The sequence below is a fragment of the Salvelinus fontinalis genome, chromosome 2 (assembly GCF_029448725.1).
Source record: "Salvelinus fontinalis isolate EN_2023a chromosome 2, ASM2944872v1, whole genome shotgun sequence".
Taxonomy (NCBI): domain Eukaryota; kingdom Metazoa; phylum Chordata; class Actinopteri; order Salmoniformes; family Salmonidae; genus Salvelinus; species Salvelinus fontinalis.
Window position 1 is genome coordinate 60051117 of NC_074666.1, and position 26287 is coordinate 60077403.

Genomic DNA, 26287 nt, shown 5'->3' on the forward strand with positions numbered 1-26287 from the left:
CTGGAAGGAGGAGAGATGACTAGAAATGATTCGGTTGGCCGTTTTTTGTGTGGATTAATTGTCGGAGTAGAGGTCCTTGTGCATTTCAGGTAAAATAACAACTCAATGTTTATATCCCAGGACAAATTAGCTAGCAAACAGCAAGCTAGCTAAATAGGACAAATTAACGTTAGCTAGCAAGTGCAAGCTAGCGAGCTAAATTGCCATACATGTTTCACGCTTTTCGACCTGTCCCCAAATTAATGTCATTGGTTCAGAGTTTGTTTTGATATTTTAACCTGCGTGTCGTGATCGCGTTTGGTGTGGGGGGGCAAAATACATTTATGCACGATGGCGCAGCCGGTTTGGGTTCCGTGTAAGTACACACTCCCCTACTCCCAGGATGCAGGCATGCATAAAAACAAATCAACATGCCATATTAATATATGAACCTGGTGAAATTCACACAGTACTTTAACAACTGTTACATTAGCAGCGTGCGCAGGTCCTGCATGAGGGCAGAGACCCAAAGCAGCCGCTGACCTAACTGCCCTGAAGAGGGCGCTGCTGTTCTGTCTGGTGATATTCTCCTCAACAGAACCACATTCTGGTAGGCTACACAGTCAAAGAAGTAGACCTACGTTGTATAATGTTTTAGAAATTCATGAGTTTATTGTCTACAGAATCCCTGGACATGAATCTAGTGAGGCCTAACCAGAAGTAAAAACCTGGAAGGTTAGGAATTCTAAGACTCTTGCAAGTTAGCAAAGCAACATTTACTGTGTGAAATGCAATGTTATCACCATCATTCTATTTCAATTATTATCACACACCCATTTTGATTGCTAGAACAAATGAAATAAATAATGAAAGTCCTAGATGGATAATAATGTACATGCAAGTCTGTATGAAGGCTGTATAGAAAGACCAGGGCATGGTGAATATTCCCTGTTGTCTCATAGTGAGATAACAGTACAGACTTGATGAAGGCTTTACTGGCAGTTGGATGCAGTTGGATGCTGAAGTTGGATGCTGAATGTACTCTTGAACTCTCTCTCAAATAGATCCTTCAATCTTTCGCCCATTCCACGCAACTCTGCATTATCCTTCATTAAAAAAAGACACACACATTTGTGTAGAAAACATAATAAACTAGTAATGCATAAAACACAACTCATTTAGCCTAATTCATATTTGTTATGGATTAAACAAAGACACATTGTTAAAGTGTTATTCATGCATTAGCACAATTCCAAGATTTGTGTCTTGATGAGTCTTCACATTGGATACTGCAGTAGTGCAGTCTCACCCTGTTAAATGTGGCACAGTTGGTGAAGATAAGCCACACATCAGACACAAAGTGTTGAACTGTTTGGTAGAGATTCTGCTGCAGCTTCTCCACAACCCTGTCCAGCCATATAGGGGTCTTTATCACACTGGTGTAGTTTCTCACCTGACAATTGAACATACAGACGGAGATATGTGAACTTTGGCACACACACACACACACACACACACACACACACACACACACACACACACACACACACACACACACACACACACACACACACACACACACACACACACACACACACACACACACACACACACACACAGAGAGAGAACCAAGCAAACTTACATTGATGCAAGGATCTGCCACAGCAATGTGTTCCTCGTCCGCTTGGTATAGACACAGCAGGAGGTACTGGCATTCCTGTCAGAGTAAACACACATTTATGTGACTGGTCAAAGCTTGTTTACATTTAATTCTGAATAATTATTTAATGTCAAATATATGGTGACGCTTATAATGGACATGCAATTGGAGGCAGTTGGACCAATGGTAGAAGTCATTCATTCAGGCTCCTCACCAGTAGGTGGTCTGAGATTCGGCAGGCTAAGGCTTCCTGGTAGGTCATTTGTTTGGGGTAGCGCCATGGCTGACTGGTCCTCAGTACACAGAATGTACACATCCACGGACAATCATCCCTGTGATTACACACACACACACACACACACACACACACACACACACACACACACACACACACACACACACACACACACACACACACACACACACACACACACACACACACACACACACACACATTTCAATAGTGCACAAATAAGCTGACAGCTAAGTTTACCTACATAGAACTAACAGACCTCTTGTATCAATCTCTTTCTCTCACTCTCATCAACCCTCAACTCTTCTCACCCCAGGATAGCATCATCCACATTAGGAAGATGACATCTCTGATGGAAGGAGCGAGGACACTTATCACAGCATATCAAGCTGCCCTGGCTTCTACAGATGAAGCAGTCGTCATCGTTATCGTGATCATGCTGCCAAGACAGAGAAGAGAGGAAGGTGAGAAGGAATTGTTTAACAATCAAGCACCAACTGTCTGTTTGTGTGTTAACGAATATCGTACAGATTGATTTCCCACACCCTCGGGTGTAAAACAAGGACATACCTTATCACCAACTCTGTTTGCTATGTTTATTAATGATTTGGCAAAATAAATTAAACAGTTAAATACTGGAGTAAGATATGGTTATGAAATGCTGATTTATATTATTTTGACGGCAGAAACTGAACAAAACCTGCGGGAAATGTTATTACGTGCAGTCAATTGGTTTTCAATTTTGTGGTGAAGACATTCTTGAGTTTACTAGCAATTATAAATATTTGGGTCTTTATTTTGATGAACATATGAACTTTCAATACAGCACAACTGCCCTGGCTGACTCAGCATGTAGAGCTTTTGGGAGATTTATAGGAAAAACAAGAACACTCAAAGATGTTGGTTATGCCACATATTCCAAACCTTATCAGACGTGTGTGTCCTGTTGTGGACTATTCAGCAGGAGTGTGAGTTGCTGAGAGGTATCTCAAAGCAGTACTTATTCTTTAGGTTTCTACAAGTTTGCACCTACACTGGCAATAACTGGACTGGGAACCCTGTGAAGTGAGATGGAAGGCGTGCATGGTGAGACTTTGGAATAGGCTGTTGGATATGCCTATTGCCAGACAAGTTTTTCAATGGGATCTCTTCACAGGAGAAGCCTGGGAAACCAAAATGTCAGTCAGCCCTTTTCCAGCAGCCTGACTTTTAACATTTGTACGAAGACCAAATTAAGGGAGATATAGATACTATTTAAAAACAACTGATGGTGTGATATGAAAATAAATGGGTGGGGGAGATGAATCATAAACCCAAATTGAGAACCTTTTGCTTGATTAAGGGTGAATTTGTGTTTGAGAGATACAGTATATTATGTGCAACCTACCTAAAAGCAAGAGATCGCTACGTGTAAGATCAGGGATATTGCCCGTGTAACAGTTGAACTTTACGTCCGTCCCCTCGCCCCGACCCGGGCGCGAACCAGGGATCCTCTGCACACATCAACAGCAGTCACCCACGAAGCATCGTTACCCATCGCTCCACAAAGGCCGCGGCCCTTGCAGAGCAAGGGGAACCACTACTTCAAGTCTCAGAGCAAGTGACGTCACCGATTGAAAGGCTGCTAGCGCGCACCACCATTTTCACTAGCTAGCCACCATTTTCACTAGCTAGCCATTTTCACATCGGTTACATTCGTGCGTATTGAAACAGGTCGGTTAAATGGATTAGGGAAAACGAGGTAATTATTGTGACCTCGAAGAAATAGAGAATAACATTAATTTGATCATCTATTGCACTTTCTACCGCGATATATACATTTTTCCTTATTCCAGAAAGCCCACCAGATTTACCCTGGCAATATGTGGCTGAGTGATGAGGAGAAACTGAAATGTTTTTTTGTACATTTTGTATTTCTGTTTGCTGAATTTCTTGATAAAGCCTGGAATAAAAGAAAAAGGGCAACCTATAATTACATTCTAAAAGTATTTAGCTCCTATATAGCAAAGTGCACGTATGTGTATAGATTGTCTGTAGGGATGTCTTACAATCTTCTCTCTGATCTCACACTTGAATCTTCTCTTTGTGCAAGATCAGGTTGAAACACCTTCTGTTGAATTTTTCTGTATTTATGTATAATTTTTACTGATCTAGGGTTATTCTTATTATTGGTTGAAAAACCTTATCTACTATTATGCACTGATTTATTTTTCATTATTCATGCAGTGCACACTGCGCAGAACACCAGAAGAATTATCACTGAATTATCACTGTGAATCATTGTAATTTCTTTGTGTCAATTAATCCTGTAAGGGATGGATTGCCAACTGATGATTTGACACGAAAATGTAATTAATTCATTCATTCATTCATTCCCTTTACAGTGATGTTAAGAAACATCTTGGAATTTCATTATTACATCTGAAGCATTCGTTTAACCAATGTGATTGGCTGATTGGTAAGTGGGTGCCACCATGTTCCCGAGGGTCGAGGGAGAAACGTACCCTGTCTTTGGCCGTGGAGCTGCACAGCTTGCACTTACACAGGAGAGAGTGGATGACCAAGATCTTGCTCTGAAAATGAGAAACAAACAAAGAGAGTAGTAGTACTAGTAAAACGGTTTTGAAGAAGGGAAATGTTTTCATCACAGGTCCTTAAAGACCTTGCAGACTATCTTAAACCATTCCTTGTACAGTAGGTTGGTAAGTGCCAAACACACATTTTTTCTCTCATCTCTCTTCCTCTCTCTCTCTCTCTCTCTGTGTTCTCTTTCCGTCTGTACCTCGATGAGGACGCTGAGTGGTTTCCCGTCCCACTGGATGTCTTTCTTCCAGGAAGGATCTTCCAGAGCTGACTCCCTCGTCACAAACTCCACCGGGGTCATCCAGCACAGCTCCGTACGGATGCTCTTTCCACACGACCCTGGGGCAACAGAGAAGATAGGGGCAAAAGGAAAAACTCAAATGAAACCCTATTATAACCTTAATATACATTTTATATGGCGCATTACAGCTGACCAGAGGGACATAGGGCTATTGTAAAATAACATGTAGTGTATTGTCAACAATAGCTAAAAGTGTGTCATTTACTTTACTTTATTACGTTTATTTTTCGCAGGAACATTTTCAGTAAAAGGGCCCGTTTTAGCCAGTCGGCAAACTTTCTACCGTAGTCCCTGGGCAGTACAGACAATTAGCACATACAGAGCAGAGAGCAACATATGACAACTAACACTTAGTACACAGACAGACAGAGCAATGACACAAAAAGCAACCAAACAAAAGACAGAAAATTAACAAACAATATCTACACACCTAACAAACTACAGACAGGTTGATTGTTGCATAGTTACGTGTGGCTGAAAGCAGTGAGTTCCAGACATGGGAAGCTCTCACAGTGAAAGCCGTCTGACTGAAGGTGCTTTTCCTGAAGGGAACTATACAGTCACCTCTCATGGCAGACCTTGTGGATCTGCTGAAATGGGTTTTCTGCTTGATAAAAGCACTAAGTGGGGGCAGTATTTGAGGTGCAGCCAGAGAAAGAGGGTTGCCAACATGTAAAAGTGTCTCCAGTACCTTCAATAGTTTCAAAGACATGGCGATAGCTATAGAATGTTGTTTATTAAACCTTGAGAGAATAAAATATGTACCTGATGCAAACCGATCATTATGTAGCATTCCATTGATGGCTCCACAGGTGACTTTGAAGACAGTCTTTTTCACACCACAATGGTTGCCTCCTGTACTGCTCTCTTCAGCAGTGTTTGCCTGATCTCTTCTCTCTCTTTCCTCTCTTTCCTGCTCAGCTTCTTCTTCCTCCTCCTCTTCCTCCTCATCATCGTCAACCTCCTCAGATTCTAAAGTGAAGATAAACAAAAAGGATTAGGGAAAGATGGTTTATTATATAAGTGTGAAGGGTCAGGCCTGTGTTATTCACAAAACCTTATAACAACAAAAACACAGAGTTAGAGAGACAACACCATCCCCTTTACCAGATAGTCATGTCTAAAGGATTCAGAAATATTCCATTGAGCTGTGATTGGTGTACATACCTGTGCTTGAGCCCGCTGATTGGTTGAAGGGAAACAGTGCTCTCTTGGCCTAGATAGGAGAAAAGGAACAGACCACTTTTACATATATCAGTCACATAATAGACTCTTCTTTATCCAATATGGTAAGAACATGGACAAACAAAATGGTCACTGGTCAACGTATGATCACGCACAAGAAATATAAATTCATGCCCGTATAAACATCACAACATCAACAGATAAAGCTAAGCTGTTGTCAAGTTTAGATGTCTCAATAAAACTGATCCATGACTAACAATCATAAACAACATGTACTCAGATGCTATGACGATGCAGCACTTTCTATGCATTTTCAATGGTCCCACATGTTCCTATGCCCAGTATGGTATAAGGTTGTACTTACAGAAGCTGAATTACCATGATGTGTTACCGTTTTATTCATTCATAAGGGACCTCCGAACAGTTATTCAGTTATTACAAAGTATTTTTTTTTACATAGAATGATGTGGGTGAACTGTTATCTAGATATACAGTATGATGTGGATGTACTAACCATTTGAGGGCATTTGTACAACTAAATAGTCAAAAAAAGTTTGACTGTTAATCCAGAGGATGTGGTATATTGAAAGTTTGGTCTCCTACCTGTGCACTCTTTCTTCTTTTAAAGTCTGGTGAAGTTAAATGACCTTCCTGAGGTTGGTGGGATGATGATGGGAGGGGGAGAGAAAGGGGGACAGACATTGCTTTTGAGTGTTGAGTGACTGAATGGAACATCAGTGAAATAACTGTACAGTTTGTTTCTTTACAGAAAAACAAAAAGGGTATAATGTGTAGCTATAGTTCGTTGCTCTGTCTGGCCCAATTTTCTGGTATATGTAATGATAAACCGATATGCTGTGGTAAGAGTAGGGGAGACCGGGGTTGGTTGTCTCACGGGTTGGTTGTCACAGTGCTAATTACTACCAACCGAAATGGAGCTGTGTGAATTCTTCGAAATAACTCATCCACCTGGTCAGTTCATGTCAATATGACAAAACATTGAGGTGAGGGGAATGTATTTTTTATAAGTACAAGTAAAACAATGTGTGATATTTTCTATTTTCTTTGTAAATGTTTGAATTATGGGAGTATCCATGAACACCTACATTTGTTGAAAAGAGGAAAAAGGGAGAGCTATATTTCAAACCTATTTCTGAGTCCCTAGGTCAAGCCACGAGTTAACTAGCATCTTAAACTATTGAGTCATATCCCAGTCTACCTATTTACTTATTTTTATTTAAAAAAAATGTTTACCTTTATTTAACTAGGCAAGTCAGTTAAGAACACAAAAAATATTTTATATGAGCAAAAAATATTCCACTTTATTTGGAATGGCAAGCCAGGCAAAATTAAACAGGCATAATTATATAATGAATATGCATTCGGAGGGTGGACATGATTAAAGCCTTGAACCTCTCACTAAAGGCTTCAGCCATACAAATGTTGTACTGAAATCCAAACTGGTTTTCCAGCAGATTAGTAAGAATGGCTCACCCCATGTTAAAAATAGCCTTTTTCCCTTTATTCAGATTACAACTTCTCACTTTCGGTTATTTGAGAATAAAATGATCTCCAGAATATCGCTATTTTTAAAACAGGCTATAGAAAGCTGGTTGCAATTTCAGTTTTATGCATCAGAAAAGACAGAACAAATATTACAACAAATATTATGGTTCAACTCAAATATACTAAAATATACAAATATACTAAAAAATGATATAATCTTTGTTAATGATATCATAAATATGACTGTTGGAGTTGTCACACATGCAGCTAACAAAAATATATGGAAATATGCTATATCCAAATTTACAACCAACTGATTGCAGCATTACTACACAAATAAAAAGGCATGTGGAAGGGGAAGAAGGTAAGGAAGTTGTCTGTCGACCCTACATTAAAGACCAACATTTGTTAAAGAAAATTGTGATTACAAAAAAGTATACCAGTTTCATTAAGAACCAAAAAATTGAAAGCTGCGCAAAATAGTTAGGAAGAGATTTCGATGTGCAGATTCCATAGCACGTGGTTTTTGAACTGATACACAAAACAACACTGGATTAAAAAGTTCGTTTTTTCATTTAATTATTGTACAAAATTATTGCAACCAATAGAATGTTATGTATATGAGGGATACAACCAATCCCAGCTCTGGAGATTTTGCTGCGAAGAGACAGAATCATTAGATCACTTGTTTTGGTATTGCCCATATGTAGGGCGGCAGTAAAATGTTTTCTTATTCTTAAGGCATAAAATACAGAATTTTATTAGGAATATTGTTTGATCAAAGAAAGGCTATTTCTAAGAATCTGTTTGCTACATTCTTCACCTCTTGTTACAAAAGCAATAAGCAACAATCAAGCATTGTGACAACCAACCCCATACTATGTGACATCTAACCCCACGATGGGGCTGGTTGTCACAAGTGGACAGAGTGTGTTTGAAAGCTTATAAAATTAAATAAAATGTTATTTGTCACGTTTTAGATAATAAACAGTAGCAGCAGCATATGTGGTGAGAGTGAAAATGTGTGTGTGAGCGGTGTTAGTATGCATGTGTGTGCATGTTATGTGTGTGGGTGTTCGGGATTGACATCGGTAACCGGGATCCCGGGACTGTCCCGGAAACACTTACACTTCCCATTTCCTTAAGAAATGTAATGGCATTTTCCCCCAATGTCGGCACAAATGCAATTCCATAAAATACACAACATGAGCAGCATCAGATTAGCAAAAAATCTAATTATCATAACAGGGTGTCGCATGAAAGCCTTTAGCTTAGCGTAGTTACTTCACACAAAGTGAGCATGAATTCAAAGCACACGCATAATTGACACTGCCGGATTGCACACGCGACCCGAATGCAGGTAATAAACCCTACAGGGTCTAACCCCTAAGTACGACCTATAAAAGAAAGTGTGCCTCTTTGAGCTGTCATTGTGACTCTTCAGACAGTCACAAATTTGATAGGTCTATGCACAATTCACTACATATGCATCTCTGTCAAAGACATGAAGTCTGTTAACAATTCAGAGAGGCATGAGGGAAAAGGCTATCTTCTCCTGTCCTAGAGCCTAGTGTCACGCCCTGACCTTAGAGAGCTTTTTATGTCTCTATTTTGGTTTGGTCAGGGTGTGATTAGGGTGGGCATTCTATGTTATTTTTTCTATGTTTGTATTTCTTTGTTTTGGCCGGGTATGGTTCTCAATCAGGGACAGCTGACTATTGTTGTCTCTGATTGGGAACCATACTTAGGTAGCTTTTCCCTACCGATGCTTTGTGGGTAGTTATTTTCTGTTTTCTGTTTCTGCACCTGACAGGACTGTTTCGGTTTCGTTCATTCTCTTTGTTATTTTGTTATAGTGTTCAGTTTAAATAAAAAGCATGAACACTTACCACGCTGCGCTTTGGTCCGATTATTCCTCATCCGACGACAACACCCGTTACACCTAGGCTACTTTCCTATCCAATCCCACTGAAACCCCAAATCCTGACTCCTGTCACGCATGAAAATTCCTAACTTTATTTTGTAATATATAGGTTGCATTCTGAAAGCACGTCTCTTGCCTACACATATCAAAATACCGCTATAATATTTCCCCGCTGTCTCGTACTAGCTGCCCATATGAGAGCTTCGGTAGAGAATGTGTGATCAACAAACGATATGAGAGTAGATATGGATATTAAGATACCTTGATATTCAAACTATTTACACTCTTCACTTTCCCGTTATTCATGAGCTGATCTGGTATCTTTATAATAATCAACTAGACTTTGCCAAAATATTATGACATTCGTTGATTATTAGGTTATCTTGCAAGCTTAGCAACTTTGGTCATTTGAATTGTCATTTGGCTGCGGTTTGTATGATTTGACAATGCTATAGTCAGGTTGTGCTCTGTGCGTCCTGAACGTGCTCTGTGTCGAGATAGCCTACTGCTGAAATGCGCTAAATTAATTGACGAACATGATAACGCTCAGAATTTATGAACGGACGGTTTTGCAATTCACAACAATGTCATTGGCGATTAAAGATCATTCTATCAAGGCGTCACCACAGATCTGGGTTCGATCCCGGGCTGTGTCGCAGCCGGCTGCAACCGGGTGACCCATGATACGGCGCACAATTGGCCCAGCGTCGTTCGGGTTTGGCCGGCTGGGATGTCATTGTCCCATCGCGCTCTAGTGACTCCTTGTGGCGGCCGGGCGCATGCACGCTGACTTCAGGTCACCAGCTGTACGGTGTTTCCTCCGACACATTGGTGCGGCTGGCTTCCGGGTTAAGCAAGCAGTTTTATTTGCTCTGAAATCTTTACGTAATGGTGCAGCCCAGCCGACAAGGTGGTGCAGCCCCCTCTTATTTAGGGAGAACCCTGGCATAGGGACCATATCTTTAAAAACGCTTTAAATGGGCACTTACGGTTGTTGTGGAATTTCCCGGGACTCTGGATAATTATGAATTATTCCTAGTATTGAGACTTGGTAGATTCTCTGGAAAATATGAATCCCAAGTGGGTATGGGTGTTTTTATGTACGTGGGTCGGGTGTCAGTGTAAGTATGTGTTAATGTGTGGGTAGAGTCCAGGTTGTGTGCATAAAGTCAGTGCAAGAGTTATTGCAAAAAAGGGTCAATGTAGGTAGTCTGGGTAGCCATTTGATTAGCTTTTTAGCAGTCTTGTTTAGAAGTCTTATGGATTGGAGGTAGAAGCTGTTCAGGGTCCTGTTGGTTCCAGACTTGGTGCATTGGTAACGCTTACCATGCGGTAGCAGAATTAACAGTCTATGGCTTGGGTGGCTGGAGTCTTTGACATTTTTTGGTACTTCCTTTGACACTGCCTGGTATAGAGGTCCTGGATGGCAGGGAGTTTGGCCCCAGTGATGTACTGGGCCATACGCACTACCCTTTGTAGTGCCTTGTGGTTGGATGCCAAGCAGTTGCCATACCAAGTGATGATGCAGCCAGTCAAGATGCTCTCAATGGTGCAGATGTATAACTTTTTGAGGATCATGCTAAATCTTTTCAGCTTCCTCAGGAGGAATAGGCGTTGTCGTGCCCTCTTCATGACCGTGTTGGTGTGTTTGGACCATGATAGATCCTTAGTGATGTGGACACCGAGGAACTTGAAGCTCTCGACCGGCTCCACTACAGCCCTGTCGATGTGAATGGGGGTGTGCTCAGCCCTCCGTTTCCTGTAGTCCACGATCAGTTCCTTTGTTTTGCTGACGTTGAGGGAGAGGTTGTTGTCGTGGGACTAGGAGGTCTCTGACCTCCTCAATTTACGTTCTCAACTTTGTCGGTGATCAGGCCTACTACCGTAATGTCATCGGCAAACTTAATGATGGTGTTGGAGTCGTGCGTGGCCACGCAGTCGTGGGTGAACAGGGAGTACAGGAGGGGACTAAGCACGCATCCCTGAGGGGCCCTGGTCTTGAGGGTCAGTGTGGCAGATGTGTTGTTGTCTACCAGTGGTTTCTTTGCAGCAATTTGACCATGAAGGCCTGATTCAAGCAGTCTCCTCTGAACAGTTGATGTTGAGATGTGTCTGTTACTTGAACTCTGTGAAGCATATATTTGCGCTGCAATCTGAGGTGCAGTTAACTCTAATGAACTTATCCTCTGCAGCACAGGTAACTCTGGGTCTTCCTTTCCTGCGGCGGTCCTCTTGAGAACCAGTTTAATCATAGCCCTTGATGGTTTTTGCAAATGCACTTGAAGAAACTTTCAAAGTTCTTAACATTTTCCGGATTGATGTCTTCATGTCTTAAAGTAATGATGGACTGTCATTTCTCTTTGCTTATTTAAGCTGTTCTTGCCATAATATGGACTTGGTAAAATAACAAATAGGGTTATCTTCTGTACCTTGTCACGACACAGCTGATTGGCTCAAATGCATTAAGAAGGAAATAAATTCCACAAATTAACAAGGCTCATCTGTTGGTTTGAAATGCATTCATGAAGGTGGTTGAGAGAATACCAATATTGTGCAAAGCTGTCATCAAGGCAAATGGTGGCTACTTTGAAGAATGTCAAATATAAAATATATTTGGATTTGTTTCACACTTTTTTGGTTACTACAAGATTCCATATGTGTTATTTCATAGTTTTGATGTCTTCACTATTATTCCACAATGTAGAATACAATGTAGAATAATAGTACAAATAAAGAAAAACCCTGGAATGAGTAGGTGTGTCCAAACTTTTGACTGGTACTGTATATATATCTCAGAGTGTAGTATTGTATGGAAACATTGTCCAAATGACATAGGCCTGATTAGAGTATGAAAAGTAACCAAGCTGTTTAACTTTTCTGTGTTTTATTTGATGATTTTAAATCAATTGTATCCACGTCTGGTTGAATTGTGTTTTTAAATGGTCAAATAAATTAAATTAAAATATTTGCTGTACCTGGATCAGTTCTCCCAGAGTGGTGCCTCTACAGTGTATACTGTACTTCCAGTTCTTTCTGCTCTTCTTCCCCCCAAACTCCTCAAAGCCACTTGGGGTGAACCAGCGATCCTGGACCACAATGCACCTCTCCACTGAAAAAAAAAACAATGAGGAAGTCAGACATCAACCAGCAACCCTGAACCACAATTCTCCTCTCCCCTGAGACAAACCAATGAGGAAGTCAGACATCATACACACCACCACAAATTAAAACCATGCAAAGTAAAATGGACCGTAGTACACATGTGCCTGACTGTGATTGAAACCTGGGTCTCCTGCACATCACAATACTGTGTTAACCCACTAAAGTCTATGCATTAGATTTGGGCCCGTATTCACAAAGGGTCTCATAGTAGAACATTTATCGTGAGTGCTGATGGGTAAAAAACTATAGCTATCCTTGAAGCCTTTAGTCATAAGAGTCACACCAAGTCGACAGATATTTAGGACACCTCATGAGCTGTCCTAACCAGTTAAGGGTTATCAGCAGGTGTCTTGGTAATAGAAAAATGCAGAGAGTCAGTGGTTCCTGCGCCACATGCAATTACTTAGGTGTGGTTAAAATAATGTTTTGATATGATCAGTCCATAAATAATCTAGACCTACTGTACATGTAACAGTATGTCTTGAGCTTTTGACAATGATGTCACATGAGACCTATTTCACAACTATATGCCTGAATACTTATAACCACTAGGCTAATAAATAAACACATTTTTCTTTTGATTATTTATTTCCCTACATAACATCACATTGTTAAAATAATATGTTAAAATTGGGTATGCCTATAAATTGGGAAATTGAAGACATCTAGGGCTTATGTTAACTTTGTGTTCGATGAAAATGATAGACCTTTCAAACGATGTATGCAACGTTATTGGCAAGTGAATTGATGCCTAATGTGCCAAAAAATTTCAGAGTTGATATCACGGTAATATTAGCAAAATTCCACTTTTAAGAACCATCAGAATTGGTTAAAAAAAGAGATGCATGTCAACATATTAGAGTAGGCAAAGTGATCGTGCCGGCGAAAATAATATCCAACTTTTTACCATTGCAACATTTTATGTAGGCTACAGTCACATTCACCATGGTTGCATGTTGCCTATAGAGTTCACAGCTGGTAATGCCTCCTCGCGATTGGTTATTCCCCATTTGCAATGTCAATGAGCCTCATCACTATCTTTCCTTTGCGGTACCTCAAACTGTAATGATTACCAGCTGAGATAAAGGTTTATGAGTTGATTTTACTCCTGGTTCAGAATTTGTGTCCAAAAATGGATGTAGCAACTGCAGATTGACCCTTTTAATGTCTCAGGCATGGTTATTCTAGCCGAACCACATCCACCATTACACACAAACATATCATATTAAGTCCATTGTTGCGGCGTACCTGTGGCCAGCTTGTTCCTGAAGAGCATGCCTTCCTTGTCCCCACAGGTGACTGGGAGCTGGGTCTTGTAGATGGGCCAGTTCCAGATGTCAGATTTCTCCCCCTTACAAAAAGGAGAACCTGCATTGGGACATGTTGGGGACAGTCATTAAGATGTGACTTGAAAATAAAAATGAAAATATTTCCTCCCCCCACTACTTCCTACGCTATGAATTCAGGAGTCAATATTTACTCAAGAAAATGTCTGTTTGAAGTTACAGAGGTACTTTAGACTTTCTGATTCAAGGCCTCCTCTTTCCCCCAGGGAACATGAAGCCTGGGACTCACAGTATTTGACCCTCTGGACTTTCTTCTTCTGACTGGGGGTGGACTGGGTGGGCGTGCTGGGCTTGCCCTTCTCTGCACTCTCACTTCTCTTTTTACTCTTTTTCCTTCCTGTCTTCTTCTCCTCCTCCTCCTCCTCCTCCTCCTCCTCCTCCTCCTCCTCTTCTCCATCCGCTGAAGCCTTCTTCTTCCTATCCTCCTCCTCCTCTTCCTTCTCCACCTTCTCTGGCAGTTTCTCGTAGAATGTGAACGACCCTACAAGGGATTGGAGGCAAAATTGAGCCAACCATGCAACCTAATTCATGTACACCTAATAACAAATTATATTAAATACAAATTTGACAAGGCTTTGAACCTCAACTTCAAAGTATCCACCATTGTGGCTACATTTATATTAAACTAGGAGTTGGAATTATATATAGATATTAACCTATCCATACAAATGCCATAATAATACAATAATAAGAGTGAAGACTCCAGAACTGACCGTCCAGCAGGCTGTTTCGTAGCAGGCGTAACGTGGGGTACTGCAGCAGGAGGTGGTCCCTGAACACACAGTTCCAGAACACCTTGATGCTGTCGGGCCTCTCTGCCTCCACCCAGTCCAACACCTGGTACACACCCTTCTCCCTCAACTCCTTACTCCTACACCGAATCAGCTTCTGCAGGAGGGGTCAAATACAAAACCATGGTCAAATTGTGGCTGGTGTAGAGGGATACTTGATTCTCTAGAAGCAACTACCATCCCAATCAGTGCATGTGACAGAGTGGTATTCATGGACACACATCAGGTATTACTAATCAATGATCATCAACTCCAATGTCCACTCTTACAATAACATTCAAAGACCTGTTATTTATATTGTTTGTACCCAGCTTGTAATAGGACAGTGAATGGTCTTAGTGTACACAGAACACTCTTACAAGTATTGTTGACCCGATGAACCCTGGAGATCCTCAAGGAACCTTTCGCGGTCAAACCGGGAAATGGTTACAATCTTTTTTCCACCATTCATTTTTCCCATCATTTTTTAAAAACACTTAAAATAAGGGCTGTGTTTCATGTAGGCTTACCCTGGCATGACGTTTTGATAACCGTGTAAATCTCTCTAGGACAAGGTGACTTCTATCAATATATTTGCCTGTATTTACCCCCCCAAAAAATGAAATGCTAATTAGCTACTAATGTGGTTATCATAAAGAACAACAAATGCCATGATGATCTGGACGAGACTGCTGAATCGAGGCAAAGGTAAGAATCTCTGGATTAACTATCTAACGTTAGCTAAATGTAGTCATTAATAAATGATCTACATTTCTTTAAATGGAAAATTCTGTGAAATGTCTTGTGCAAGTTTAAAATTGACACAATGCCTGTTAGTAAAGGTGTCAGCTAGAAATGACGTGCAGGAGTTTGCAGGGATTTGTAGTCTTGCAGGATGTCTACTTTGACGCTAATTGGCATTTTAGAATCTGAGCATAAATAGAGCTGATTGATAAAAGTCACCTTGTCCGAGAGAGATTAAGTGCAGTCCTCCAGAGGAATTAATTGAATTACTATACAGTAATACAGTATTTAAATAAAATGTTTCAAGGACAAAATTACATGTATTTAAGTATTTTTTGTTGTTGTTTTGGGGAAAGTAACATTAGTACAAAAATAAAATAGTTTAAGGAAAATGTTTTTATTTCTTTTATTTATGTTTAGCTCACATTCTATAATTTAAAGTATGTATTAATGTGTCTGCAATACAATAAACTCGTCAAAAATGTATGTACGGTGGCTTCAATACAGCACCCACTGTCAGTCATCCAGGGTTTATACACATCATTGACCTTGTAATGGGAATTTTAATGTTTGTGCTTTCCTTATAACTCATTTCTATGTTCTATTCATGCGCTGTTCTATAAACCTATTTCTGTGTTCATGCAAGTGGTTGACTGAACAAATCCTCCTCTTATCAGTAGCTGCAATTTGGCAGTACGCCCAGACCTTGTTTTGAGAACAAACAAAAGATAGGTCTCAAGGTCTCAGCTTAGAGAGGAGAAGCCTTGTGAGGTGTTGGTCGGTCACATGTTATGAACCAGTATTGGCCGGTCACATGAATGAAACAAAACGGTAATGATTAATGAATTATGGTACTATGGTGCATTGAGTTGGTTGGAACCTCTCCAGCGCGCTGACGATAAACAATGATTCATTTAAGATTGACTTCGAGTGTCCTTTTGTAAGAATTGCCACAACAACCTTTACACGGGGGGTTCTCTCGAAGACCCTCAAATATCCTTTTCAGAGCGGTTCCTCAAGGAACCTTTTTCAACCGGAAATGTTCAGCTGGTGGTGCAACCCAACATGCTCTTCCAGGAACCTTCACTTGCAAAATAGGAGGACGAATTCTACCCAAAAATTTTTGTAGACTACAATTTGTTTTGTTACAGTGACGGATCAGGGTTTTATTCGGTAGAGTAAAGTAGAATACTACAGTACAGTATAGTAAGGTGTTCAGTAGAGTTTAAATCAGTAGAGTACAGTACAGTACAGTTTAGTTCAGTAGAGTCCATTAGAGTAAAGTATTAAACATTACAGATCATTATACTGAACTATACTCTTCTATGCTGTACTCTAATGTATGGAACTACACATGCTTTTATTTACTGTACTGTGCTCTACTGTATTGTACTGTCCTCTACTGTACTGTAGTCAACTTTTCTTTACTGTAATGTAATGTACTGTGCTGTGCTGTGCTGTCCAAACTTGTGGAACACAGATGTCTATGATTGGTTCAGATTTGATAAGTTTCAGACATAGACGTACGTCTATGTTGGGCCAAATCAAGGCCAGTCCGGATCGAAACAAATCTGAACCAATTATATTCATTGGCCGTGCTTAGTGGGATTTAATTTATCATTGCTTGGTAAACCCATTTTTTCCAAAAACAAATCCCAGACATGCCACTATGCAAATGTTATGCCATTAGTAATCGTAACATGTCATCCATATTACTTTTTAGATTTTATATTGAATAGCATATAAAAAAGTATGTTTTAATACTGGTCACAATTGTGACTGATGGGAACATGCAGTGTTCTGACTATAATGAAATTAAGACACATTTACCCCTATTTCTCAGCCGCAATATCTATATACAGTGCATTCGGAAAGTATTCAGACCCCTAGACTTTTTCAAGGTTTTGTTACGGTACAGCCTTAATCTAAAATTGATTACATTGTTGTTTTTCCCTCATCAATCTACACACAATACCCCATAATGACAAAGCAAAAACAGTTTAAGATATTTTTGTAAAATAATAAAATAAAAAAACACAGAAATATCACATTTACATAAGTATTCAGACCCTTTACTCAGTACTTTGTTGAAGCACCTTTGGCAGTGATTACAGCCTCGAGTCTTCTTGGGTATGAAGCTACAAGCTTGGCACACCTGTATTTGGGGAGTTTTTTCCATTCTTCTCTGCAGATCCTCTCAAGCTCTGTCAGGTTGAATAGGGAACGTCGTTCCACAGCTATTTTCAGGTCTCTCCAGAGACGTTTCGATTGTGTTCAAGTCCAGGCTCTGGCTGGGCCCCTCAAGGACATTCATAAACTTGTCCCGAAGCCACTCCTGCGTTGTCTTGGCTGTGTGCTTAGGGTCGTTGTCCTGTTGGAAGGTGAACCTTTGTCCCAGTCGGAGGTCCTGAGCACTCCGTTACTCTTTCCCTCAATCCTGACTAGTCTCCCAGTCCCTGCCACTAAAAAACATCCCCACAGCATGACGTTGCCACCACCATACCTTCACTGTAGGGATGGAGCCAGGTTTCCTCCAGACGTGAAACTCAGCATTGTACTGCAGCCCACTTACCGACACACCTAAACCCAATTACTCACACACCCCAGCCCTGTGACTCCTATGCCCTAACCCTAACACCCTAACACCCACATGCCAATACCCTAATATTGATACAATCAAGTACCGATACACTGATATCCTAGCCCTAAATGCCCTATTTACTAATCATAAACCCCAGTTCCTTTGCCAATACACCTCATCCCTGTTACTTGCCTATATCAGCCCTGTTACCCACTTTCCATAGGCCTGTATTCCCCAAGTCACCAACAGTAACCTACAGATAACTGACAAAATAAAGGAAAGAACAATATAATGTGTCTTAATAGGGCGTTGGGCCACCACAAGTCGTCAGAACAGCTTCAATGCGCCTTGGCATAGATTTTACAAGTGTATGGAAATCTATTGGAGGGATGTGACACCATTCTTCCACGAGAAATTCCATCATTTGGTGTTTTGTTGATGCTCGTGGAAAAAGCTGTCCCAGGCACCGCTCCAGAATCTCCTATAAGTGTTCAACTTGGTTGAGATCTGGTGACTGAGACGGTCATGGCATATGGTTTTCAATGTTTTCATGCTCATCAAACCATTCAGTCACCACTCCTGCCCTGTGGATGGGGGCATTGTCATCCTGGAAGAGACCACTCCCATCAGGTGAGAAATGACTCATCATAGATTGAAGGTGATCACTCAGAATGGCTGTGTATTTATTGGTGTTTACTTTGCCCTCTAAGATATTGAGTAAACCTAAACCATGTCAGGAAAATGCACCACACACCATAACAGAGCCGCCAGAACTTTAATTTTAAGTGTTTATTTTATTGTTTCAGTTACCTGTATATCCAGCTAGTCAACTAACCCAGGTTTAAATGTGACATTTACATTTAAGTCATTTAGCAGACGCTCTTATCCAGAGCGACTTACAAGTACATACATTCATACTTTTTTTTGTACTGGCCCCCCGTGGGAAACGAACCCACAACCCTGGCGTTGCAAGCGCCATGCTCTACCAACTGAGCCACACGGGGCCAGTTGGCAAAGCCTGATTACTCATAAACTGTAACCAGGTCTACCCCTGCACAGCAGGGCCGTAGCTACATATGAGGACACTGAGGTCCGGACCTCTCTGATGTTTTTGAATTAAATAAAATAAATACTTTTTTGGGGCGGGGGGAACTCAGTCGGGGTCTCAACTTGCTGTTGAGAGTTTGAATAGTAGAATACACAAGATGCAATTTTGTTGTCAAGGTGGGACGCTAGCGGAACTGGTACCAGAGAGGTTAATCGGCCGATCTAAAAACATTTTTTATTTCTAATAATGACAATTACAACAATACTGAATGAACACTTATTTTAGCTTAATATAATACATCAATAATATCAATTTAGCCTCAAATAAATAATGAAACATGTTCAATTTGGTTTAAATAATGCAAAAACAAAGTGTTGGAGAAGAAAGTAAAAGTGCAATATGTGCCATGTAAAAAAGCTAACGTTTAAGTTCCTTGCTCAGAACATGAGAACATATGAAAGCTGGTGGTTCCTTTTAGGTTGTAGTTATTATAGGAATTATAGAACTATTTCTCTCTATACGATCAGTATTTCATATACCTTTGACTATTGGATGTTCTTATAGGCACTTTAGTATTGCCAGTGTAACAGTATAGCTTCCGTCCCTCTCCTCGCTCCTACCTGGGCTCGAATCAGGAACACATCGACAAAAGCCACCCTCGAAGCAGCGTTACCCATGCAGAGCAAGGGGAACAACCACTCCAAGTCTCAGAGCGAGTGACGTTTGAAATGCTATTAGCACGCACCCCGCTAACTAGCTAGCCATTTCACATCGGTTACACCAGCCTAATCTCGGGAGTTGATAGGCTTAAAGTCATAAACAGCGCAATGCTTGAAGAATTGCGAAGAGCTGCTGGCAAACGCATGAAAGTGCTGTTTGAATGAATGCTTACGAGCCTGCTGCTGCCTACCATCGCTCAGTTAGACTGCTCTATCAAATATCAAATCATAGACTTTATTATAACATAATAACACACAGAAATACGAGCCTTTGGTCATTAATATGGTCGAATCCGGAAACTATCAATTCGAAAACAAAACGTTTATTCTTTCAGTGAAATACGGAACCGTTCCGTATTTTATCTAACGGGTGGCATCCCTAAGTCTAAATATTGCTGTTACATTGCACAACCTTCAATGTTATGTCATAATTATGTACAATTCTGGCAAATTAATTACGGCCGTTGTTAGGAATAAATGGACTTCACACAGTTCGCAATGAGCCAGGCGGCCCAAACTGCTGCATATACCCTGACTGCTTGCACAGAACGCAAGAGAAGTGACACAATTTCCCTAGTTATAAGAAATTCATGTTAGCAGGCAATATTCACTAAATATGCAGGTTTAAAAATATATACTTGTGTATTGATTTTAAAGAAAGGCATTGATGTTTATGGTTAGGTACATTCGTGCAACGACAGTGCTTTTTTAGCAAATGCGCTCGTTAAATCATCACCCGTTTGTCGAAGTAGGCTGCGATTCGATGAGAAATTAACAGGCACCGCAACAATTATATGCAACGCAGGACACGCTAGATAAACTAGTAATATCATCAACCATGTGTAGTTAACTAGTGATTATGTTAAGATTGATTGTTTTTTATAAGATAAGTTTAATGCTAGCTCGCAACTTACCTTGGCTTCTTGCTGCCCTCGCGTAACAGGTAGTCAGCCTGCCACGCAGGCTACTCGTGGAGTGCAATGTAAGGCAGGTGGTTAGAGCGTTGGACTAGTAACCGGAAGGTTGCAAAAACGAATCCCCGAGCTGACAAGGTATAAATCTGTAGTTCTGCCCCTAAACAAGGCAGTTAACCCACCGTTCCTAGGCCGTCATTGAAAATAAGAATGTGTTCTTAACTGACTTGCCTAGTTAAATAAAGGTGTAAAAAAATATATATATATATATATATATTTAAAAAGTCGGCAAATCGGTGTCCAAAAATACCGATTACCGATTGTTATGAAAACTTGAAATCGGCCCTAATTAATCGGCCATTCCGATTAATTGGTCGACCTCTAGTACATACCCCAACCAGAAGCCATGGATTACAGGCCGCTTTCAAGGATCAGGACTCTGACCCGCAAGCATATAAGAAATCCCGCTATGCCCTCCGATGAACCATCAAACAGGCAAAGCGTCAATACAGGACTAAGATCGAATTGTACTACACCGGCGCCGATGCTCGTTGGATGTGGCAGGGCCTGCAAACTATTACAGTCAAGGGAAGTTCAAAGGGAAGCACAGCCGAGAGCTGCCCAGTGACACGAACCTACCAGACGAGCTAAATAACTACTATGCTCGCTTCGAGGAAAGTAACACTGAAACATGCATGAGAGCATCAGCTGTTCCGGACGACTGTGTGATCACGCTCTCCGCAGCCAATGTGAGTAAGACATTTAAACAGGTCAACATTCACAAGGCCGCAGGGCCAGACGGATTATCAGGACGTGTACTCCGAGCATGCGCTGACCAACTGGCAAGTGTCTTCACTGACATTTTCAACCTCTCCCTGTCTGAGTCTGTAATACCAACATGTTTCAAGCAGACCACCATAGTCCCTGTGCCAAAGAACACTAACGTAACCTGCCTAAATGACTACCGACCTGTAGCACTCACGTCTGTAGCCATGAAATGCTTTTAAAGGCTGGTCATGACTCACATCAACACCATTATCCCAGAAACCTTTGCATACTGCACCAACAGATCCACAGATGATGCAATCTCTATTGCACTCCACACTGCCCTTTCACACCTGGACAAAAGGAACACCTATGTGAGAATGCTATTCATTGACTACAGCTCAGCATTCAACACCATAGTGCCCTCAAAGCTCATCACTAAACTAAGGACCCTGGGACTAAACACCTCCCTCTGCAACTGGATCCTGGAATTCCTGACGGGCCGCCCCCAGGTGGTAAGGGTAGGTAACAACACATCCGCCATGCTGATCCTTAACACAGGGGCCCCTCAGGGGTGCGTGCTCAGCCCCCTCCTGTACTCCCTGTTCACTCATGACTGCACGGCCAGGCACGACTCCAACACCATCATTAAATTTGCTGATGACACAACAGTGGTAGGCCCGATCACCGACAACGATGTGACAGCCTATTCGGAGGAGTTCAGATACCTGACCATGTGGTGCAAGGACAACAACTTCCCCCTCAACGTGATCAAGACAAAGGAGATGATTGTGGACTACAGGAAAAGGAGGACCGAGCATGCCCCCATTCTCATTGACAGGGCTGTAGTGGAGCAGGTTGAGAGCTTCAAGTTCCTTGGCGTCCACATCACCAATAAACTAACATGGTACAAGCACACCAAGACAGTTGTGAAGAGGGCACGACAAAACCTATTCCCGCTCAGGAGACTGAAAAGATTTGGCATGGGTCCTCAGATCCTCAAAAGGTTTTAGAACTGCACCATCGAGAGAATCCTGACGGGTTGCATCACTGCCTGGTATGGCAACCGCTCTGCCTACGATCTCAGAGGGAGCTTCAATAGATTTATTTTTTCTTTCCCCTAATTGTCATCTGACCCTTTTTGTTGAAGATTTAGGCACTACAGAGGAAGGCCCTAAAAATTGTCAAAGATGCTAGCCACCCTAGTCATAGACTGTTCTCTCTGCTACCGCACGGCAAGCGGTACCGTGGGGCCAAATCTAGGTCCAAGAGGCTTTTAAATAGCTTCTACCCCCAAGCCATAAGACTCCTGAACAGCTAATCAAATGGCTACCCAGAATATTTGCATTGCCCCTCTCTGTTATTATCTATGCATAGTCACTATAATAAATTTACCTACACGTACATATTACCTCAATTACCTCAACACCAGTGCCCCCCGCACATTGACTCTGTACCGGTACCGCCTGTTAACAGCCCCGCTATTGTTATTTACTGCTGCTCTTTAATCATTTGTTATTCTTATCTCTTACTTTTTTTTAGGTATTTTCTTAAAACAGCATTGTTGGTTAATGGCTTGTAAGTAAGCATTTCACTGTAAGGTCTACACCAGTTTAATTCGGCGCATGTGACAAATAAAATTTGACTTGATTTGATTGGAGTGGCAGCTAGTCTTAAACCTTAAATGGTTGAGTAAAAGGCATTTGCCATGTCCTTTTGGTCAGTTTTGCCCTGTAGTTGCTGACAATTTGGAAGCCTTTCTTAAGGTCTCTAGAAGTGCAAGTGATATAAAACACTAGTGATGGGAAACCGATGCTTTCTCAAGGCTTCGTTGCTTTCACCAAAATGTACAAAAAAACAGAGCTTCATTATCTGTTCACAATGCACATTAGTGACATCTGGCATGGGTAGCGCATGATGGCTTCAGTAGCCTATAATCAGTTGGAATACCAGCTTCGCATCTTACATCATGCTTCCTTTTTTTGCGTTCAAGTTTACTCTTTTTCAAAAACAGAATCTATGGCATTATTTAGGATGCTTAAGACAGAAGCGTATACTATACCAAAGAAATTATAATATTTAAACTGTGCAGAAAGTGTTGTTTCACATAAAACCATTTTCAAAATAGTGTGCCTTCAACAGGATTCTACTTCATACCCTCACGTCACTGAATGTTCTCTACTCTACCAGCTTAGCTACCGGTCAGGTGAAACTTTTTGTACAAAATCCTAACTATATTTGTAAGAACGTGTCCAATACAGTTCGGTGTTTGAAAGGAGCTTGGAATCGAAGAAAGCACCGGAACCACAGAGAAATCAGTGGGATTTTGTAACACATGATTTGAAAAAGCACGTGATCAAATGAAGCTTTGGATGTCATTGATGATGTACTCCTCATGAAGTGATACACGCATCGGCGTGCATGTTGAATTGGGTCCCACACACCAGATGCGATCAGGACACTCAGGTTGAAATATCAAAACAAACTCTGAATCAATTATATGTATTGGGGCCAGGTCAAAACGCATTAAACATTTATGGCAATTTAGCTAGCTAGCTTGCTGTTGCTAGCTAATTTGACCTGGGATATAAACATTGGGTTGTTATTTTACCTGAAATGTTACATCAGTTCATCTGTCAATCACCCACGTGGGTTTATGCTCCTAAAAACCAATGAGAAGATGGGAGAGGCAGGACTTGCAGTGCGTTGAGCGTCAGTAATAGAACCAAGTTCTATTTTAGCGCCTGGCCACGCAGAAGCTCGCTGACGTGCGTGAGCAGTGTGGGTACAATGATTGAATAGCATGTACGTGTACATTTATTTTGCGACGCGTCCGGTCAGCATGTTAGATGCTCAGCAATTTCAACACATGCCTCGGAGCTCAGCTATCAAACGTAACATCCCTGTAAAACACCAAATATGAATGAATATGCTGTGATAAGTAAACACTTTAGTGGACAGCGGGGTAAGTTGAGCCATTTTTTACATTCAGCATCACTCCGTCAAGGGAAATATAGTGTTCTTTCTAACAAAGATATCTACATATATTTCAGGATGTTGTGTATCCCCGTAAATAATCAGAATTCATGATAACATTACAATTTTGAAAACATAGCTAGTCACAAAAAAATGGTCTCTTGGCACAACTTATGAGGTAAGGTGAGCTGCGGGACAGGATAAGTTAAGCCGCCTAAAGATGTCAGTAGTGAATGAAATTGCCACTACCTTTTAAAAACCATGTCTATCTATATTTCCCAAACACAATTCACAATCACTTTTTGTCTTTTAATCATTTTAAGCATCTTTTAACACAGGCTTAACACCTAACAAACACTTTTAACATAGGCCAGGCCCTGTTGTTGACTCATATCACAGCAATAATGCCTTGCATTACGCCTGGGAAGAAAACACTTCAATTTGCTCAACTTGCCATTGGCTCAACTTAACAGATGGGAAATATTTTGACTATATTAGCCCACACAGCTACAAGAATGCACTTTTATGCTAGGTTTAGGACCTAATAGTTAAGCTTATAGAGACTCCAACTGATGTATAGAACAATATTATAATTATCTACTTTGGTTTAAATTCAAGTATCATGATACCTCTTACACAACAAATGTATTTGACTTGGTGAAAGTCTGTTTTCTGGATATAACTTGCTTACCACTTTTTCCATTTGGTTTCTTCCTTCACAGACTTCCTCAGATGATGACTTCTTCCTAAATATTTGGTCAAATCTTGCACCAATCCCTTGTTATTACAGTAAAATACTGTGAAATACAAACCCTCACCTCAATAAATGTAATTCATTCATCCAATCATTCATTCCTTTCGATGATGGTAGCATTTACTTTTTTACAGTATAGGCCTAATACAGTCAATTTTACAGTAATGTACTGTGTCATTACACAGTACTTGCTATGATACTGTATTTATATTACAGTAGGTGTACCTTAATATTAAATACCTAATTTTAAATGCCACCGAGCTTCCTATAAATTACTGTCAAATTCATGACGACACCTTTAAAGGAAATGTATTGAAAATAAAGGCACATTGCCTATGTAACTAGACCCTTTAAACATTAAACTATTAAAACATTTCAACAATATTTGTTTTTTAAGCTATTGAATACAGACTTCTGGTGTAAAACTAGGTCTGAATCTTGGAGATTTATCCTTGGCTTGTGACAATTTTGAGAAATCTAATGAAACTTCTCTGAATCATACTTCACCTTAATAATGCATAATATGTGACTAATTTGTTAAGTACAACTTTAATTTATTTAAAGCCTGTAAAGCAGGCCTACATGTTTTTGTGACCGATGGGATTAAATTGAACCTTTGAGTGGGCAGGCGGGTATGTCTATAGAAATGTTGCGGTCTCTACTGCTCACCTTGTACATTTTCTCTGGAATGAAGTGGTGGTCTCGGAGCTGGTTAAGAAATGTGTGTGGTTGCTCCATGCACGACATTTGTGTCATACTACAGCGGAAAAACTGCAGTAACTGCTTATCTGTCAAAAAATCCAACGGGTCCATTGGCGCCGATCGCAAGTGCAGTTTACCTCTTCAATTCAGTTTTCTTTGTTGAAAAAATTGCTATATTTACCAGGTCACAGAATATTATTAACGGTTTAATAATTAATGATCAGGTTCATATTGGGTTGCACATACAGATTCAGAAATGAAAGTATGATTGTAGGCTATTTACATTTCAATACAGGCCCGGGGTGAATAGATTCATTCAGACGATAGACGCGCAAAAGCATTCGAGACGCAAATAGTCTACATTCCAGTTTAGACGATGGACGCAATCAAAACGCCAGCACGGAAGTCCACTTCA

General features: G+C 40.7%; 1 protein-coding gene and 1 long non-coding RNA gene across 2 annotated transcripts; one reads left to right on the plus strand and one right to left on the minus strand.

Moving 5' to 3' along the window:
• On the plus strand, nt 1-9356 carry LOC129822341 (uncharacterized). Its single transcript, XR_008754475.1, has 2 exons — nt 1-89; nt 2209-9356. It is a non-coding gene; the product is annotated as an uncharacterized LOC129822341 (long non-coding RNA).
• Nucleotides 630-26287, minus strand: LOC129822309 (nuclear body protein SP140-like protein). Its single transcript, XM_055880495.1, has 15 exons — nt 25840-26287; nt 14613-14787; nt 14129-14380; nt 13802-13921; nt 12367-12500; nt 6565-6612; nt 5944-5992; nt 5542-5748; nt 4675-4814; nt 4397-4465; nt 2204-2331; nt 1854-1971; nt 1622-1696; nt 1289-1432; nt 630-1085 (listed from the first exon to the last, which is right to left on the minus strand). The coding sequence occupies exons 1-15, from the start codon at nt 25981-25983 to the stop codon at nt 972-974; spliced, it is 1917 nt and encodes a 638-aa protein (XP_055736470.1). The 5' UTR covers nt 25984-26287; the 3' UTR covers nt 630-971.

Bases quoted from the DNA above. Each gene is read 5' to 3' on its own strand.
- LOC129822309 (XM_055880495.1), bottom strand. From the start codon at position 25,983: ATGGACCCGTTGGATTTTTTGACAGATAAGCAGTTACTGCAGTTTTTC. The intron at 1,972-2,203 runs GTGAGAAGAGTT...GTGTAATCACAG, and splicing joins GTGGATGATGCTATCCTGGG to GGATGATTGTCCGTGGATGT. The intron at 1,433-1,621 runs GTAAGTTTGCTT...TTCAATTGTCAG, and splicing joins TGGCAGATCCTTGCATCAAT to GTGAGAAACTACACCAGTGT.